The 17,067-nt window shown below is 35.0% G+C and overlaps 4 protein-coding genes and 1 long non-coding RNA gene across 7 annotated transcripts; 3 read left to right on the top strand and 2 right to left on the bottom strand.

The window, feature by feature from the left end:
• The first annotated feature begins 39 nt into the window (after positions 1-39).
• Positions 40-2,199, top strand: LOC101217102. The gene is made up of 3 exons (XM_004137442.3): positions 40-365; positions 1,225-1,721; positions 1,825-2,199. Exons 1-3 carry the CDS (start codon positions 204-206, stop codon positions 1,895-1,897), a joined length of 732 nt encoding a protein of 243 aa, XP_004137490.1. The 5' UTR covers positions 40-203; the 3' UTR covers positions 1,898-2,199.
• LOC116403482 lies at positions 199-2,213 on the bottom strand. The gene is made up of 2 exons (XR_004216247.1): positions 2,083-2,213; positions 199-786 (listed from the first exon to the last, which is right to left on the bottom strand). It is a non-coding gene; the product is annotated as an uncharacterized LOC116403482 (long non-coding RNA).
• A 1,211-nt stretch (positions 2,214-3,424) lies between these two features.
• LOC101216864 (UDP-N-acetylglucosamine--N-acetylmuramyl-(pentapeptide) pyrophosphoryl-undecaprenol N-acetylglucosamine transferase) lies at positions 3,425-7,476 on the top strand. Of its 2 annotated transcripts, none has more exons than XM_031880298.1 (6): positions 3,425-3,844; positions 3,976-4,168; positions 4,246-5,097; positions 6,052-6,160; positions 6,251-6,386; positions 7,022-7,476. In XM_031880298.1, the coding sequence occupies exons 2-6, from the start codon at positions 4,065-4,067 to the stop codon at positions 7,150-7,152; spliced, it is 1,332 nt and encodes a 443-aa protein (XP_031736158.1). In that variant the 5' UTR covers positions 3,425-3,844; positions 3,976-4,064; the 3' UTR covers positions 7,153-7,476. The 2 variants fall into 2 exon arrangements, with proteins under 2 accessions (XP_031736158.1, XP_004137489.1); XM_004137441.3 differs by having other exon boundaries at positions 3,970-4,168.
• A 423-nt stretch (positions 7,477-7,899) lies between these two features.
• LOC101216390 lies at positions 7,900-11,353 on the top strand. Its single transcript, XM_004137439.3, has 10 exons — positions 7,900-8,617; positions 8,848-8,925; positions 9,302-9,476; positions 9,599-9,804; positions 9,918-10,020; positions 10,150-10,250; positions 10,353-10,527; positions 10,637-10,807; positions 10,913-11,013; positions 11,105-11,353. The coding sequence occupies exons 1-10, from the start codon at positions 8,330-8,332 to the stop codon at positions 11,162-11,164; spliced, it is 1,458 nt and encodes a 485-aa protein (XP_004137487.1). The 5' UTR covers positions 7,900-8,329; the 3' UTR covers positions 11,165-11,353.
• A 168-nt stretch (positions 11,354-11,521) lies between these two features.
• LOC101216634 (E3 ubiquitin-protein ligase MBR2) lies at positions 11,522-14,509 on the bottom strand. 2 transcript variants are annotated; one of them, XM_011652341.2, is made up of 5 exons: positions 13,413-14,509; positions 12,805-12,954; positions 12,430-12,531; positions 12,201-12,356; positions 11,522-12,107 (listed from the first exon to the last, which is right to left on the bottom strand). In XM_011652341.2, the coding sequence occupies exons 1-5, from the start codon at positions 13,998-14,000 to the stop codon at positions 11,973-11,975; spliced, it is 1,131 nt and encodes a 376-aa protein (XP_011650643.1). In that variant the 5' UTR covers positions 14,001-14,509; the 3' UTR covers positions 11,522-11,972. The 2 variants fall into 2 exon arrangements, with proteins under 2 accessions (XP_011650643.1, XP_004137488.1); XM_004137440.3 differs by having other exon boundaries at positions 12,430-12,528; positions 13,413-14,507.
• Between the last annotated feature and the right edge of the window lie 2,558 nt (positions 14,510-17,067).

Here is a 17,067-nt window from a genome sequence, read left to right as displayed (position 1 = left end):
GATGTGATAATAATCTTGAAAAAATGATTTCTGATATTCAAACTCGTATTTTCAACTGTATGACAATGATAACAGAAAGACGTGGTTGCAAGCCTGTTTGAGTGTTGGTACTAGTATAAGTTGTCATTGATATAATCTTTAGTTTGCCTCGGGGGAAAGCAAAAAGTTGGTACTTTGCAGTTTGCAGGAGGTGGTGAAGAAGGATGGAAGTGAAAGGTCTTGAATATTTAATGGTTCCGCTTGGCTTTGCGGTGCTGGTGAGCTACCATCTTTGGCTCATAATCACCATTTACAGGAGGCCTAAAAGAACAGTAATCGGAATCAACGCTGAGTCTCGCAGACAATGGGTCTCCACCATGATTTCAGTGAGTGCCTCTCGTCACTCTTTTCTTCCATGTGTGTCAAATTGATGCGACCCCAGGCACGCGCCTAAGGTGAGAGGCGAGGCGAGGCGCCGAGGGGCCTATGAGCCTCTTGGAATGCCAAGGCGAGGCTCTTCAATCATGCAGTCGCCTTCGCCTTTGTGATTAAGTTTTCTTTATTATTTTCTTAGAAAACAAAATATTTGGCCACAGCCCACGTCAAGACTTTCAATTACTAAAACTTCAGAACTCGGTGGCTTCTTTCAAGTTCCACCGCTTCGATTTCTTCTTCTTCTTTTAGCTTCTATTTCTTCTCCTTCGTCGAAACATCAAGTTCTTTAATGTTTAGGTTGTTTCGCATTCAAGAGAGTGTGGCCTTGAGGTGACTCAATTCACTACAACAAATTCTTCTCTTATTTTATATCTGTTCATAAAATAAAAACGATACAAGTGAGTGAAAACTAGTATGAAATTCAAAATTTGAAACTGAGAACAACGTTTAGAGTTCTTGTTTATTTTTACAGGTCTTATGATATCTACGATGGCAATATTGTCTAGTTCTGAGGATTACAAACATTTTTTTGTCCTCTCTATAGATAGAGATTTAAGTGGTTCCATTTGTGTCAAGATGAAAGAACTTGTTTCATTACATTAAGCTTTCACATACACTTCTAAATGATAGACAACTTGTTAGTCCGGAAATTATATTGAATAAACTAATTAATACTCAGAAGGGTAGAATTTACTTTTAAATTTTATGGACTTGAGAAGTCATTTTGTCCTCTTCTCTCCTACTTCAGTGGAGGTGGAGGAGGAGAGAAACTTTCATGGCTGACTAAACTACTTGAGTGATCTTGTTTAGGACCCTGCAAAGAATGGTGTTCTTGCTGTTCAAACCATACGAAACAACATCATGGCTTCTACGCTTATGGCCACGACGACGATCACCATTGGCTCATTGATTAGTGTTTTTGTGAGCAGCACATCAAGTACTGGAAAGTACCGTTACATTGTTTTGTGTTTTCTCGTTGCCTTCCTTTGCAATGTGCAGTCTATTAGATACTATGCTCATGCCAGCTTCTTAGTCACTTTGCCTGATGGTGAAGGAAGAAAAGAGTATCTTGCTGCTATATTGAATCGAGGAAGTTTATTTTGGTCGCTCGGATTACGAGCTTTCTATTTCACAATTCCTCTCTTCCTCTGGATCTTTGGTCCTCTTTCAATGTTTGCGAGTTGTTATCTTATAACATTTGTTCTTTACTTCTTGGACTATACTGGAAGTTCCAACTACGATCCTTATGAATATGTACAAAAGGAAGAAGCGAACAACAGTGACATTGAATCTGTTGGTCAATCAAGGTGAGTGCTTTCATATGTGTAATTGATCTTAATATCTAGCTCTATGATTTTGCATATTGACCATGGTTTTCTAAATGGATGTTCTAAATTTTTTTCGGCTCAGGGGAATCAATTTTGCAGCAAACTCTTCTCTTCAATCTCCTCTACTTGCAAGTCACAATATGACATCAACATAAACGGCTCTGCAAATCAAAACTGAAGTGCAATTTGCTACAAAGAACATACTTTACTTCTTTCAGTTATTCTTAACATTGAGAATTGAGTTTTGGGTGAGATTGAAAGCAAATTATATAATCCACAGCCATTGCTTGAATGTGTGTAAGTGTTGACTTAAAGGATCAAGTGTTTGGCTATGAGATACCTGCTATGTAAAGGTTCTGTTATACCTTTATGCTTTGAAATGTTATGTAAACTTGTGGTACGTCAAGTCGAGTCGAGTTGCCCCACGGATTAATTTTGCCATTGTTTGTTGCTCTTTTATCTTCTCTTAATAACATCACCACAAGAAACTCCTACTCAGTTACTAAATAAGTTATTTTGAGAGAGAACCAATGTTTGGCTTCTACTTATGACAAAGGCTTCCTAAAGAATATCTGGCCATTGGCCACTAAAATACAAAAGTGCTTTGATGAGACGTTTTGTTCATTATTAAAGAAGTGTTTGAGTTCAATTTGAATAGTATCTTCTTAGAAAAGATGACGAATTTGCAAGTCAAATTTAACCTTATAATATACTGCTGCGTTAGTTAAAAACGAGTATCAATTCACATGCAATGTCTCAATACTTCCATGTGTTTCAAGCTGTCTTCTTACACAAAATTGCAATTTGCTATGTGGAATGGAAACTGGAAAGCACTTCTATCCACTTTCTTTACTCTGTCCCTATCCCAAATATATTCCTATCAAGGGAAAAAATGTTTTTGAGGATCTGTTACAATACTTAGTAAAGGTGAACAAATGGAAAAGGTTTGAACACAATTCAAGAAAAATTGCTCTCGTATAAGATACCTCGTACTAATAGTGTTTTTGAACAATCCTAGTAAGCCAAAATCACTTTTTATCTCTCAAAAATCATTCCCAACTTATCTTATTAGAAATGTTATCCCTGATGTTAGTTATACGTTTAATTATATTAATGTTTTATAAACAGGATAAATAATTGATGTCTTACCTACTTTGAAAGATAAATTAAAGAAGAGTTAACGTTCAAGTGGTTTGTGATAGATTTGCTAAACAAAAAAAGACATATTCTTTTGAAATCTCATTATCATTGTCACATAAACAAAAAGAAATTCACTTCATCTATTGTTCTAAGTGAACTAAGCACTTTGTTATCAAGCATATTGAATTGCTATCAATTTGGGCAATGGTGTTGATGTTACATAATGTTGCAACCTACTTTTCCTTAGGATTAATGAGTACCAAACCAAACTAAGTAGCCCATGTTCAATTGAAGTCTATGGGCCTAACAAATCATAAATCACTTTAAAATTCATTAAATAACCCAACAATGTAACTAAGGGGAAAGGGAATAATCTCAACCTTATAATTACAAACAATACTTAGGTGCACCTCACTAAGATATTGACATATATCTATCACCGACTATTGATAAATTAAGGAAGAAAGTATCAAAAGGATTGAAAGAGAGAAAAATCGATTTTATTTGTTAAAGAAGCCGTTAGGAGGGAGGTATAGTTAACCTATAAATATTATTCTTAGACTAATATGTAACAAACGGTATCAAGAATGGTATTTACAATGTAAAACTAATGTATTCAAGAAGTATAAATTAAATTATTCGTATATAAAACGAAAACAAGAATTGTACTCGAGTTGATATTTTCTACTTGAGTTCCATACTTTTATTCCTATACTATAACGATACTTTCTTCTTCCTCTATATTTGGTTTGAGTAATTTAAATCTATAAGTAAAACTCTTTTTTCAACCGTTCCAATCCTATTTCCACTTCACTTTTTATTACTCACACATTCCAATACAGCATCGAATCAAACTTTGGAACTCTTTTAAATTTTGGAGAATCTAGTGAATGAATCTTATAACTTATCTAAGTCCAAGATCTTGAGCTTGAAGAAATAAGAAAAGACAAATAGTTTTTTTGGTAAGATTCAAATGGAGATTTTGCTTAAAATTTATGGTGTAATTAAATGTTCATGTGAATGTTTGTTTATTGAAATTTCCTTAACATTGAGAAACAAATTATTTGCATTCCTATTAATTTGAAAGTTGCAGCCAAGAAGTAGAAGCAGAATTGAGGAAGAAGAAAAGATTGTTTACAGCATGCATTTTTCTGTTCCTTTGGAGCTTTACAATCAGCTCTAATGGCGGTCACCAGTATTTTTCATTTCTCTCTACCTTCCAAATCTAGCCCTTCAACTCCGCCGTTTAAGACTTCTCACTCCCTCCTTTCCTCCCCAAATTTCAGGCAAGGTTACTCTTCAATCTCTTTCAACTGTGTGATCAATAACCGAATCTTTACAACTCTTCTTTTTAACATTTCAGGCCTCTCAGAATCATCTGTTGCCTATCTAATCACCGATCAGATGACGAAAACCCCACTACTTCAAACAGCACGATTAACTCCCTGAGAGTCGTCTTCGCCGCTGGAGGCACTGGTGGTCGCGTTTATCCCGCCGTCGCCATTGCCGATGAGCTCCTACTTGCTTACCCCACAGCACAGATCCTCTTTCTGGGAACACCGAACAGCACGGAAAGCGCCGCCGTCCCCTCAGCCGGGTACGAGTTCGACACAGTTCTGGCCAGTCAGTTAGCTCACCCTATTATATCTCCCCAAAACCTTCTCCTTCCTTTACATGTGATCAAATCCGTGATTGCGAGTTACAAAAAACTCATCGATTTCAAGCCCCACATCGTCATTGGCACAGGTGGATACGTCTCGTTCCCGATTTGCCTTGCTGCAAAGCTTATTAATGGCGTCAAGCTTGCAATCCAAGAGCAGAACTCGGTTCCAGGTTTTGCGAATTGGGTTCTTTCTCATTTTGCAGATATTGTGTTCGTTGTATTGAACTCCACAGTTGAGTGCTTTCCAAGGAAGAAGAAATGCTTGGTTTGTGGGAACCCGGTGAGGTTGACATTGAAACAGCACGTGCCCAAGTCTGTGGCACGTTTGCATTTCTTTCCAAGATCAAGGAAGGGTGAGGATTTGGAGGCTAAGGTGTTGCTTATTCTTGGGGGGTCTTTGGGTGCAAATGCCATCAATATTGCCATGTTGAATCTGTATTATCAGATGTTGTTGGAGAACAAGAATTTGTACATTATATGGCAGACTGGTGTGAAGACATTTGATGAGATGGACAGCCTTGTGAAAAACCATCCCCGTCTGCATTTAACGCCGTAATTTCTTTACTCAGTATTAAATGCCTTTCAATTTTCCTCTTGCTCACTGATTTTAGTCGTGATTATGAATTCCAACAACCTGCATTTACTTGCCTCCATGTTCTTTATAGTCTTGATATTAAAATCTAGATGTCTTCATCTTCATATATGGTTGTGCATAAATTGAAATTTTTGATGTCATTATCTTCTAGAGTGCATCTATTGGTTGACAGCAAATACTTGGAGAGAGCTTTCTGAGACCACAGCAACTGTTTGTAGATTTTTATTTGTTGCTGCTGAAGATCTTTTGGAACCTCTAACTTAGAACATCAGAGTCAAGCATCTACATGTATCCTAGAACTGAAGTATGAGTGTTTGACATTTGCTAATCAACGCAGATAATAAGATTAAGCATGACTGAATCTAGAAAACTCAAAACCCTGTTGGCTCCATGCTCGTACTGTGTAAGATGCTCGTATAATGGTGATGTTGGCCAACATTGGAAAAAAATCACTTCATTGAACTTTTATGGAAGTGTCACCCTATCTCTTTGAACTATACATGGATGCATGTCTAGTGTTACGGCCTCTCTTGATGAACAATTTTGATCTTCTTGCTTTGATATTTTTTAGATCAATAAATGTAGAGGGATTCGAACTGCAAACTTTGTGGTTAATAACACTCTCGTATGCCAACATACATAGGTTAATAAATGCCAGTTGAGGTATGCTTGCTGATACTTAATACAACCAAATTTTGAAGATTAGATGACCAAGATTTGTCCATTTGTATGGTATTGGTTGTCTTAATCAAATATTTTTGGCGTGGATGTAATCACCTGATATTCTGGGTTCATTGTTTCCTTCATAAAATCCTACATGTAAGCATCTTATGATGAACTTCATAAATGTATAAGCATGTAATAGATCCGGCTTTGAGATTGAATTGGTGTTTTTCCTTTTATTGGTGAAGGTTCATGCATTCTCTGCATTTGGCTTATGCAGCTGCAGATCTCGTTGTTTCTAGAGCAGGGGCCATGACTTGCTCTGAGATCCTAGCAACTGGAAAGCCATCTATACTGGTAAAAGTTACAACCCCTCCACACAAAGCTTTTCTGAATGTTCTAAATTATTTGAAAGGAACCTTATAGATTTTGATTCTGTAACTTTAGATACCATCACCTCATGAAGATGAAGGACATCAGTTTAGAAATGCTTCCATAATGGCTGACATGGCTGGTTCAACAGTCATTAATGAAGATGAACTAGATTCAACCACGCTTGCAAGTGCAATTCAAGAGATATTAGGTATGTTGAACATGATCTGCTAATGAAATCATCTATTTTGAAACTCATGCGTTAGTTTGCTTGTGGTTTTGAGATCTTTACTATGAATCAGTACGAATCATCTAAAATGGTACTACTTATTGCTTATACTGCAACTTTGTTAATGGAAGAAAGTCTAATATGTTTTATAACATAAAACAAGCTAGACTTTGGTTTTTTAAAATTGTGCTGTCTTTTTACGACTTATTTGGCATGATTTTCATATTTCTAATAAAAGCATTTGAAAATTCATAGCTAGTTTCCAAAGACAAAACTAAATTGTTTGAAAATTATTTTTCTTAAGTTTCAAAATGAAGGTCCCGTTTGGTAACTATTTCGTTTTTGTTTTTGAAAATTAAACTTGTTTCCTTTCTATTTTGTAACAAGTCTTTGTTATTGTTGCAACATCGACTTTTTGTTATGAGACGAAAACTTCATGAAGTAGCCAATACAATATATAATTCTTCTTTGTTTTGCCTCATTTCATTGACTTTTCTGGTGACTTCTTCTGTTCACTTTGTTTGAAGAAACTGAAAGATTAGTCTCATAAATAATCAAAAGTGATAATAGTATCAACTTTAGATCATCTCATAGTATGAGTATTTATTTGTTTACAGGTGATGGGACTAAAATGGCAGATCTATCTGAAAGAGCATTGCGAGTATCGAAACCAAATGCCTCTACTGAAATTGTTCAACACATTGGAAGCTTAATAGACTTGTCAACTAGGAAGGCCAAGCAGCATTGATATAATAATGGCGGATGAGTTACCTTTACGAAGTAGACTTCGATAACAATTTTGTTTTGTGTTTGGAGAAATTAAAATTGTTTCCATTTCTTTTTTTTGTTTTTCTCTTCTCAAGGTTAGATTTTCTACCAGACGTTCCACTTCCCACTGCCCAACTTTGGGTTTAGTCATATTTTGAGAAAATTAAAGACCCCTTTTGGTTTGCATGTTTTTGACATTACTTCATTTAGAAACTTCTGTTATGAGGAGTTTTCATGGACTAAGTTTTTGTTTGGATTTCTAAATTACACTTTGAAAATTAATAAAAAAAGACACTTAATCTAATCCTTTGACTTCTTTTTACTTTAGTCTTTAGTGAGTTTCAATATTTACATTTTTCCTAATAATTAATGTCTATTAATTTATTTTAAAGAACTAAAAAAATATAAGGACATTTCTAAAAATAATAAAATAAATTAAAATATTTACAAAATTATAGTCAAATTTTAAATTTTATCATATAAACTTGTATTATTGTCCATCAATCCACTTTGCTATTTTTTGTTAGGATTCCCCAAAAACATATATAATGGAATAGACTTCACTATTTTTCATCCCTATAGTAATTAAAATTAAGGTTTCACACATAATCATTTTAAATTAATTAATAAGCATTAATATAAAAAGTAAATATTTAGTGTAAAATCAAGAAAAAATCTATTGTAAAACACAATTGAAAGTTTGATAATCTATAATTAGAATACTCCTTTTAGAAATTAAGAAGCAAAAGTAGATGGACATTGAATTTGTTCAAAAATTAAATTGGTAAGAACACAACAAAATTAAATTATTCTAATGGATATTTTAATTGCAAAATGAATTTGATTCATACACGTCAGCGGTGAACAGGGCCCACCAACGTGTTAAAAAAGTCAAAAGCTGGTCAAGTAGGCCCCACTTCGGAGTGCCACGAGGGATGCACAACCAAATTCCCAACTTGATGACACTCAGCCTTCGCCTTCACCTTCACCGATTTTTGTAGTTTCTTCCTCCTAAATTGTTCTCTTCCTAAAATCTCCCGCAACCGCCCTATTCAAACCATGTCATTTTCTTGCTATCTAATTAATTACCCACAACCAATAACTTCTCTACCATTTCTATACTTCAATCTCTGATTCCCTCAAACGCAGACCAAATTATGGCGACGCTATATTTGTTTCGTTTCGATCTCTCTTCTATCGGCCGGAGCGAAAATCCCGGCCGTCATCTCCACCGATTCAGGGGACAAGGGCACTTAGAACCCTCGTGGGTCTTACGCCGACGGAATGTGGTCGCCGTGAAGTCTGTCAAGGCGTTTTACGGTGGCGCGTATGGGTTGAATGATAATAAGACGGGTTTGATCTGTACTGCCGATGAGCTTCATTACGTCTCGGTTCCTAACTCTGATTGGAAGCTCGCTCTCTGGCGTTACCCCCCTTCTCTTCGGGTTCGTTCTCACTCTGATCTTATAAATTGATTTGGGTTTAGTTTCTTTTGTAATCTCTTTGATTTTTTATTATTGAACCCCATCGCTTCTGTTTGATGTATAAATTGTGAATGTTTGACACTTGTGGAACATAATAGAACATGGGCTTCTAATTTAGCTTGGTGGGTATTGAGATAATTTGTCAACAGATAGAAGTGTGTGTAAAAGAGAGTGTTTTGTTTTGCAAACAGGCGCCATCGAGGAATCATCCGCTTTTGCTGTTATCAGGGGTTGGGAGCAATGCTCTTGGATACGATCTTTCTCCAGAGGTAAGTGAGAGTGATAGAGTTGCATTTTCTTTCTACTTTTCTCATTTCTTTTCCTATTATTACTTTGTTCTTTCGATCTTTTCATTTTCTGCGGCAATAAGATGGGGATTGAAATTGAAACTTCTATATTACCAACTTGATCTGCAAACTGTTCGTTTGAGAAATTCTCTACGTTTCTTTTGGCTGCCGGCCATTACCGACTGAAGAACTATGATTGATCTTTCTTTTTCCAGTTTTAGAATGATCATTCTGTTATTTTCTGTAGAATGTGCCAAATGAGCTCTCTTCTACCTTATTATGTTATCTTCGTGGACTTCATCTAGAGCATCCATTATTCTCGGTTCTTACAACTATTTTTACAATGTAATATTTTCAGTCCTCATTTGCTCGCTACATGTCCAACCAAGGATATGACACATGGATTCTTGAAGTTCGAGGATTGGGACTTAGCACAACTGAGAAGATAGAATCTGAAACACTGGAAAAGCAGCCATTAGTCAAGGCCAGTGTATATGAAAATTCTGAGGGTTCCAATGTCTCTTCTAGAGATGGTGTGTTAAAAATTCTTTCATTTTCCTAACTGCATTCCGAGATCTATAGTATTAACTTCAGGTATTGGGAGATGTAAGAACTTTAGCTTTCATTTCTTTAATTTTTTTAAAATTTGTTACAGGACAGACTTCTAACATTGCTACTCAACTTGGGCAATGGAATAAGAATCTTATCAATATAATTGACGGAGCTCAACAATTGGGTCCATTCCAGCCTTTTGTACAAGGTGTTACCTCTGCATTAGAAGAGTTCCAGGAACAACTTGATGTGTATGAGAAGTACGATTGGGACTTCGACCACTACTTGGAAGAAGACGTGCCTGCTGCGGTGAGGTGCTTTTTCATGGGTTTTTTCATGCATGGGTGAAAATAGTACTTCTTCCACCACACCGTCAAATGAGAAACTTTAATGATGAACATGGATGTGATGTTTCATTTTAGATGGAGTACATAAGGAATCAATCCAAACCAAATGATGGCAAGTTGCTAGCGATCGGCCACTCGATGGGGGGTATCTTGCTATATGCCATGATCTCTCGCTGTAGTGAGTTTGACATGCCTTCCTATTATCTTTCATAATGTTCTAACTACTTCGATAATCTTAAAGACCAATCATTCAGAACGTTGGGCTCTTTATAATGGACCTTTCTTGACTGTTACTATTCTTTTTCAGGCTTTAAGAAAGTTGATCCGCAGTTAGCATCAGTTGTTACTTTGGCTTCTTCACTTGACTACAGACCATCAAATTCATCACTCAGACTTCTTTTACCTTTGGCAAGTGATTGTACAAGCATTTTCAGATGATTTCTTCCGCAATTTGGCTAACCACATGTACTAGATTGAGAAACTAATGGCAAATCCATCTTAAATGTACAGAAAGATCCTGCACAAAATTTTAATGTTCCAGTGTTTCCCATCGGGCCATTGCTTGTTATTGCTCATCCTCTTGCATCACGTCCTCCTTATGTTTTGGCTTGGTTAAAGGACCAAGTATCTGTGGAAGACATGTTACATCCCACCTTGCTTGAGAAGCTTGTGTTGAATGGCTTTGGTTAAATACTTCTCCTTTTGTTTGTCAATGAAAAACTTACTAATGACAGTTTCATTTCAGCATTATGGAACTCTACACTTGTTGACATGATTGATAATATAATTTTCAGGATCTGTGCCTGCAAAGGTTCTCTTGCAGCTATCTTCCGTGTTTGAAAAGGGGGGCTTACGTGACAGGAACGGTACATTCCAGTACAAGGATCATCTACGCCAAGGCAATGTTCCAATCCTTGCTCTTGCTGGAGACCAAGACCTTATTTGTCCACCTGAAGCGGTATATGGTAGGATTTCTACTACAATACCTGAGTGCCCTCACCATGGCTTCTCTCTGACTCTATTCATCACCCACATTGACTCTCTTCCCAATCCTTTTTAACATTGATCAGAAACTGTGAAAGAAATTCCTAGGCAGTTAGTTTCCTACAAAGTTCTTGGCAAGCCTGGTGGACCTCACTATGCTCACTATGATATTGTGGGAAGCCGTCTGGTACAGATTTTTCTCATTCACAGCCAGTTTTTTAAGCTACCTTGATCTATAATTTCTCTAACCTCTTTGTATTCAATGTCATGGGATGCAGGCATCAAGTGAAGTATATCCGTTGGTAGCTGATTTTCTTAACCGCCATGACATGGTTTGATTTTACCATACCATTCAGCTCCTTTAGATATATACATCCCACCAGTTGAAATAAGGAACAGTAGTGTATCTTCCATGATAAAGTATACGAAGATTTCTCACTGTATATACACAATTGTATGACCAATATACAACCCTGTGAAGAATATATGAAGCGAATTATTGGCTAGGGAAGGTCTAGGTTATCTAATTTGGAACGGAATCGTTTATAACAACTTCTGGAAAAATTCTCCAGTCTGTGGAATCAATCAGTGTACAACTACTCAACTCAATTCAACAAAACACAAGAGTGCAGTTCATCCAAAAACCCAAGAAATTGAATTATGAGCTATTAAAAAAGGAAGCAATCATAAATAAGTTTTTGCAAATTATCATTTGATTTCAACCATTAACTCAATCACTAGAGGCAGAGCTGTGCCACAATGAAAGCAGATTATAACATTTTTACATGCTCATAAGTTGAATAGGAGCTTTCTTTTTTTTCTTTTTTCTTTTTTTCTTTTTTTCCTTTTTCCTTGTTTTTGGGTACCCCGACGGAAATTCTTGGGGAACACAAGAAAGACATTGTACTTTGAGGTCTTAAAGCTATGCAATCAAGTCGCGATCCAAAATCACCATCACATGAAATGTTTAGAAAACTGAAGAACAAGAAAATGGCGCCCATCATATCTAAATAAGCAGATAGGGAAGCTTCACACAAATGAACGAATGCTTTTGCTCATGTAAAAAGGCAATGAAATCTATACACCCATAGGGGAGAAAGCAAGCAGACAGAGTCGAAGAACTGCTAGACGTGATGGACTAACCGTTCAACCTCGGCCCACTGCTGCTGTCTTACACACCGGACACGTATTCTTCTGTGCAAGCCACTGTTTTATACAGTGTATATGGTAGCTGTGCCCACATTCCAGCTTACCCATTTCATCATCTGGCTCATAGTCCTCCTGTATTGTACAAAATCATTGAAGATGTTAACAATGTGATTACACATACAAATGCCAATCAGAGCCAGCAAAACTGAACTCTTTCTACTTCACCTGACAGATGCTGCATTTCCTATCCATTTGAGACAGTAAATGAGTTGTTAGCTCATTCACTACATGGGGTTTCATTTTTCTAATACATCTTCCTATCTCATCATCTTTCAATCCGGTACTGACATGGCCAATCCTTTCCCCGAGTTCAAGCAGCTCCTGTTTCCATTAGGAAATAAGGTGTTAGTAATCACATCGTGTCAAAAAGGAGAAACTGGAGAAAGATGCTAACCTCATACGACATGTTATCAACATCAAGTCGTAATTCTCTAAATTGGTCGTGTAGATCGAACCTTCCACCCATTAGCAAACTGCTCTGAAACATCATAATCTGCTAGATAACGTAATTGTAATATCAAATGAGCAAATCAATATCGTTTGAACATTGTGAAACAGAGATTCTATTCAGTACTGTATAAAAAGAACACCATAATGTGAAAAGGAGACGACCATTAAGGGAGAGAATGAGAAGATTAACACAACGAACAAAGAACTCAACTGAATCATATATTTTTAGAACTCAGGGGCAGAGTTGTAGAATCAACTAATTGGTTTCAACAGAAACTTATATTTATGAAACTGAATAAAAATACGAAAGATGGCTCACCTCAGCAAGGCCATCAGGGGATGGATGACGAACGTGGCGATAATACCGACTCCTAGATAGTTCCAATGATCGAGCAGTTGGAATTTCAGAATCAGAATCCAAAAATAAGAGGGTCTCGGGGCTCACTGTTCGTCTTCCTAAACAAGAACGCTGAAATAGAAAAAGCAGAGGAAGTTAAAACACATTAAACAGAGTTTGTTATCGATACTCAACGATGAACAAGTGATTTCTCATTTTTATAGCCCCAAAGAATCGAATCTAATCCATACCCATTTGCATTAATTACTCGAATTTACGAAGAAGAATGAAATCAAACAAGTTCCAAGAATGGAAGTCGAACAGGGTAAAACTGAATTAGAAGAAACCTATTGAAAATTTTTTAAAAAAAAAACGGAGACTATAAAGTTCGATTAAAAAAACCCAGAAGAAACCCACATCTGGATAATAAAATGACAAAAGCCGAAATAAAATAAACATCCAAATTCTTCTTTAACTAAGGAATCGACACGAATGCTTAACAATAACAACAACAGAAGGACACATCGACACTGAAGAAAGAAATTCAAAATATAAATTCAGAACAAAATAGGACAAAGAAGAGTGAGTACCTCCCTCTGATTAATCTTCTCCAAATCGATTTTTCCTCTTCCAGAAGCATGTCTTCTAGCAACAACACAATCCACAGAAGCAGCCGCATCTGCAGAGAATCCAATTCCAGGGCCACACCAAACATCCTGGGCGTCTAAACAGCTAGCAGAGTTCATACTCGAATTAGGTTGAAAATGAGAAGCATCAACAATTCCTTGTTGGGTCTTGTTCTTAGAGCTCTTCTGCTTTTTTTTCCTTGTCTTCTTCTTCTCCCAGTCCGCTGAAGTTCGAATTACAGCCGGAACAGATACTTGTTGAGAAGCGGCGGTTGTACAACCGAGACCCCGGAGAGTTGCAGAAGAGAAATTGTTCTTCTTCCTATTGGTGGTGATAATGGAAGAGGGTAAAGACTCATTGGGGCCACTAGTTGTATTATTGGAAAAAGTAGAGAGAAGAAGAGAAGAAATGGTGGATTTGCAACGAGTGGATTGAATTATAGAAGGGATTGATGGGTTCGGATCTGATTCTGAAATGGGTTGGTTCAAATGGCTCAAATCGCTTCTGGGTCTTCTCAATTTCATGTGTTCACCAACTGTAACTACAGGCATGATTGTTGAACAAGGATTAGAATGTAAGCACGAAACTGAAGGAGGAGGAGGAAGAAGAAGAAGAAGAAGAAGAAGAAAGGGAAATGAATGGAAGAAATAAACAAAAAACAAAGGCTTTTAGAAGAGAAAGTGAAACAAAGGGAATAGAGTAGGAGTGAAATTGAGTTGAAAGAGAGAAAAGCATAAAACTTTAATAAACTTTAGTTAAATCAAACTTTTTTGTTGTTCCATTACCAGATTTGAATGAAGAGGAATTGGAAGAAGAAAAACAAGAAAAAAACCACAAAAAAAAGGAGTGATTATGAAGCGATTTTCTCTCTTTCTCTCTTTCTCTCTTTCTTTTTCCTCTCCTCCTTTCTTGTGCTGTTTGTTAGGTGGGCTCTGTTTGTCTTCTTGTTAGAGTTTGTGGGTTATGTGCCATCATACACATAGCAGAGTCTCACAGACTCAGGAATCTGTGAACAACCTTTTCTCTCTTTTTCCTTTTTTTTTCTTTTTCTAAAAAAAATATTTTAAAACTCTTTATTGCATTCTAAGCCAAATTGATGCTTCCTCATCAAATCAAATATTTATTGAGAATAATAACAATAAAGGGTATTACAGTAATAACAAAAAAATTGGTAGGGTTTGAAAAAAGTCAGATCTATAGGTCAGGATGGCTTGCAGCTGGAATGGAAGTGTCCCACACCAGAAAGGTCAGAAGGGTCAAAATTTGTAAGGACTCTAAATTTTGATACTCTTTTCTCTTTTCTCTTTTTCCTTCTTCTGGAAATGGACGGTTCTGATACACTCTTCTTCTTCTTCTTCTTCTTCTTCTTCTTTATTTTTCTTATGTTATGCAGATTTGTGCAGAATCAATGAATTTTGTGTTCCCCTATTGAGTAGAGATTTCAAGACTTCATTCATTGGCTGTTTACCAATTTTAAATCAAAACCAAAGAATATGATGTTTTATAGAATAAGGACAGTACCTTGAAATGGTAATGGCATCTTTTAATAGCACCCCATTTTGAAACCATTACACCTATAGCATAGTCTATTATCCATAGATGTCTTTCTAAATATTTTGGATTTCATCAAATTTTAATTTGGCATTGTGAATATTAGTAAGAAGGGATGAAATCATGTGAAGATTGGTATTGTTTTGACTCATATGTGTCTTATATGTAAAGGAACCAAACAGTACTACATGCTTGAATCATTATGTTCTTACCTTCTCACAAGAATAATAATAATCAGAAGAAACACTTTTCCAATTATTTTAATTTTCCTTTTGAAAAATACAAAATGCACAATAGAATATTGTATTGGATTTAAAACTAGTTCTAAAATGTTGTTTCAAGTTATACTCAATTTCAATCTTAGAAGAGACATTTGGCATTGATAAAATGAAATATATATATATAGGTATGAAGTTTCAAATTGTAAAGAATATGGATATCATTTTCTTCCATTTTGTCAAATGGACATGTAATTATTATTTGTTCGAAAAGTATATAATATAGCAAAATTCCATAATTAGAAAAAAAGGTATCATTTGAAACCTAATTAAGTGCCCATAATCAAATATGTTCTTTGAAATTCTACCTTCAAAAGTCATAAAAACAATCATACATCTTTGATCATTTCAATATGAGTTTCCTTAGGCTAATAATTGTGACCAATAAGCGATTCCTAGATGTTTTTACAAATTTGAAACAATTTTTTTAAATTAAAGATTACTACACCTTTGCTTAGTACAAAGGAAATAAAGAGAACAAATTTAAATATCATTAAGAAATGATTGTATTTGTGACCGAGTATGTCGTTTAGTATTGCTATGTTAGAAGCTCTTCAATTGTGAGAACAAAAGTTAGGGTTTAATTGAACTTGAATGAACGAGCAACAGGTTTGTTCGATTCTATAGGGCTATGTTTCACTCCTCGCTCGAGCTACCAACTATTTGACTATTTCAAGTCCTTGAGAGCTTAGACGTTAGGGGAAAGAACTCGGAAAGAATTTCATCGACTCCATCTTTCCATAAGTTTGATTTTTTTTTTTGTTAACTTTCGTGTGATTTACTAAGTAACGTAGCTAGGCAACTTGTTTAATTTATGAAATTCAAACATCCTATTAGCTAAAAAAAATCTAATATATTTGGACAATTAAAAATACAATGGACGATTTTATAAGTTACTTATAAACAACTAAAACTCAATTAAGTCAAGCAATATTTTCAATTAAAATGGAAATTCATAATCTATTACAAATAAAAATATTTGAACTTAAAATTTAGATTTTAAGTCTAAAATAAAATAAATTAACAAAAACGGTAAAAAAAAAAAAGAGTTTTTGCTAAATATTCTTTATTATTATTCTAAAAAACATATAATAATAAATTTTATATATAATCGATCGTTCGTACACAAAATTAAATTTTATTTCTAAAAATTTCATATCAAAATAAAAGAGTCCTCGTAATTTTTTTTTCTAAAATTTACCCTGCCAATTTATCATTAAATTTAATGTTTATCAAATAGTTATATACAATTTTGAAGATTTTCTTCTTGATAAATAAATAAATATAAAATTATTATTTTCCGAATATAAAAGAAACTACAATTATTTCTTGGCTTTTAATCAACAAATAAGTACAACAACAACCACAATAATTAAATGTAGAGATATAAAGATGACATTTTATTTTCAATAGTATTATATCAAATATGACATCACATCCATATTATTGGTTTTCCTAAACAAATTAAATACTAATACTTATAAAAAGTTAGATTAGTCATGTCAATCAATTCAAATCAAAACTAAAAGTTGGGAATTAAAAGAAAATTAAAAAAATGGTTAACTAATTACTTTTTCTTTATTAATAATTTCCTTTCTCCAACTAATTACTTTTAACAATTTCTTCATCTACAATTTTGAACAAAGGAAAATTATTTATAATTAGGAGAAAAAGCAGTCATCAACTTAGGGTAACTCTACCTATAAATATATCATAAAAACTAAAACTATAAAGTTTTGAATCCGCCTCATATTTCAAACTATAAAATTATTCAAATAATCACGTTGAT

This window comes from Cucumis sativus, chromosome 1, assembly GCF_000004075.3.
Source record: "Cucumis sativus cultivar 9930 chromosome 1, Cucumber_9930_V3, whole genome shotgun sequence".
Lineage (NCBI taxonomy): Eukaryota > Viridiplantae > Streptophyta > Magnoliopsida > Cucurbitales > Cucurbitaceae > Cucumis > Cucumis sativus.
Note: the sequence above shows the minus strand (reverse complement) of the source record. Positions and strands in the feature narration are given on the sequence as shown.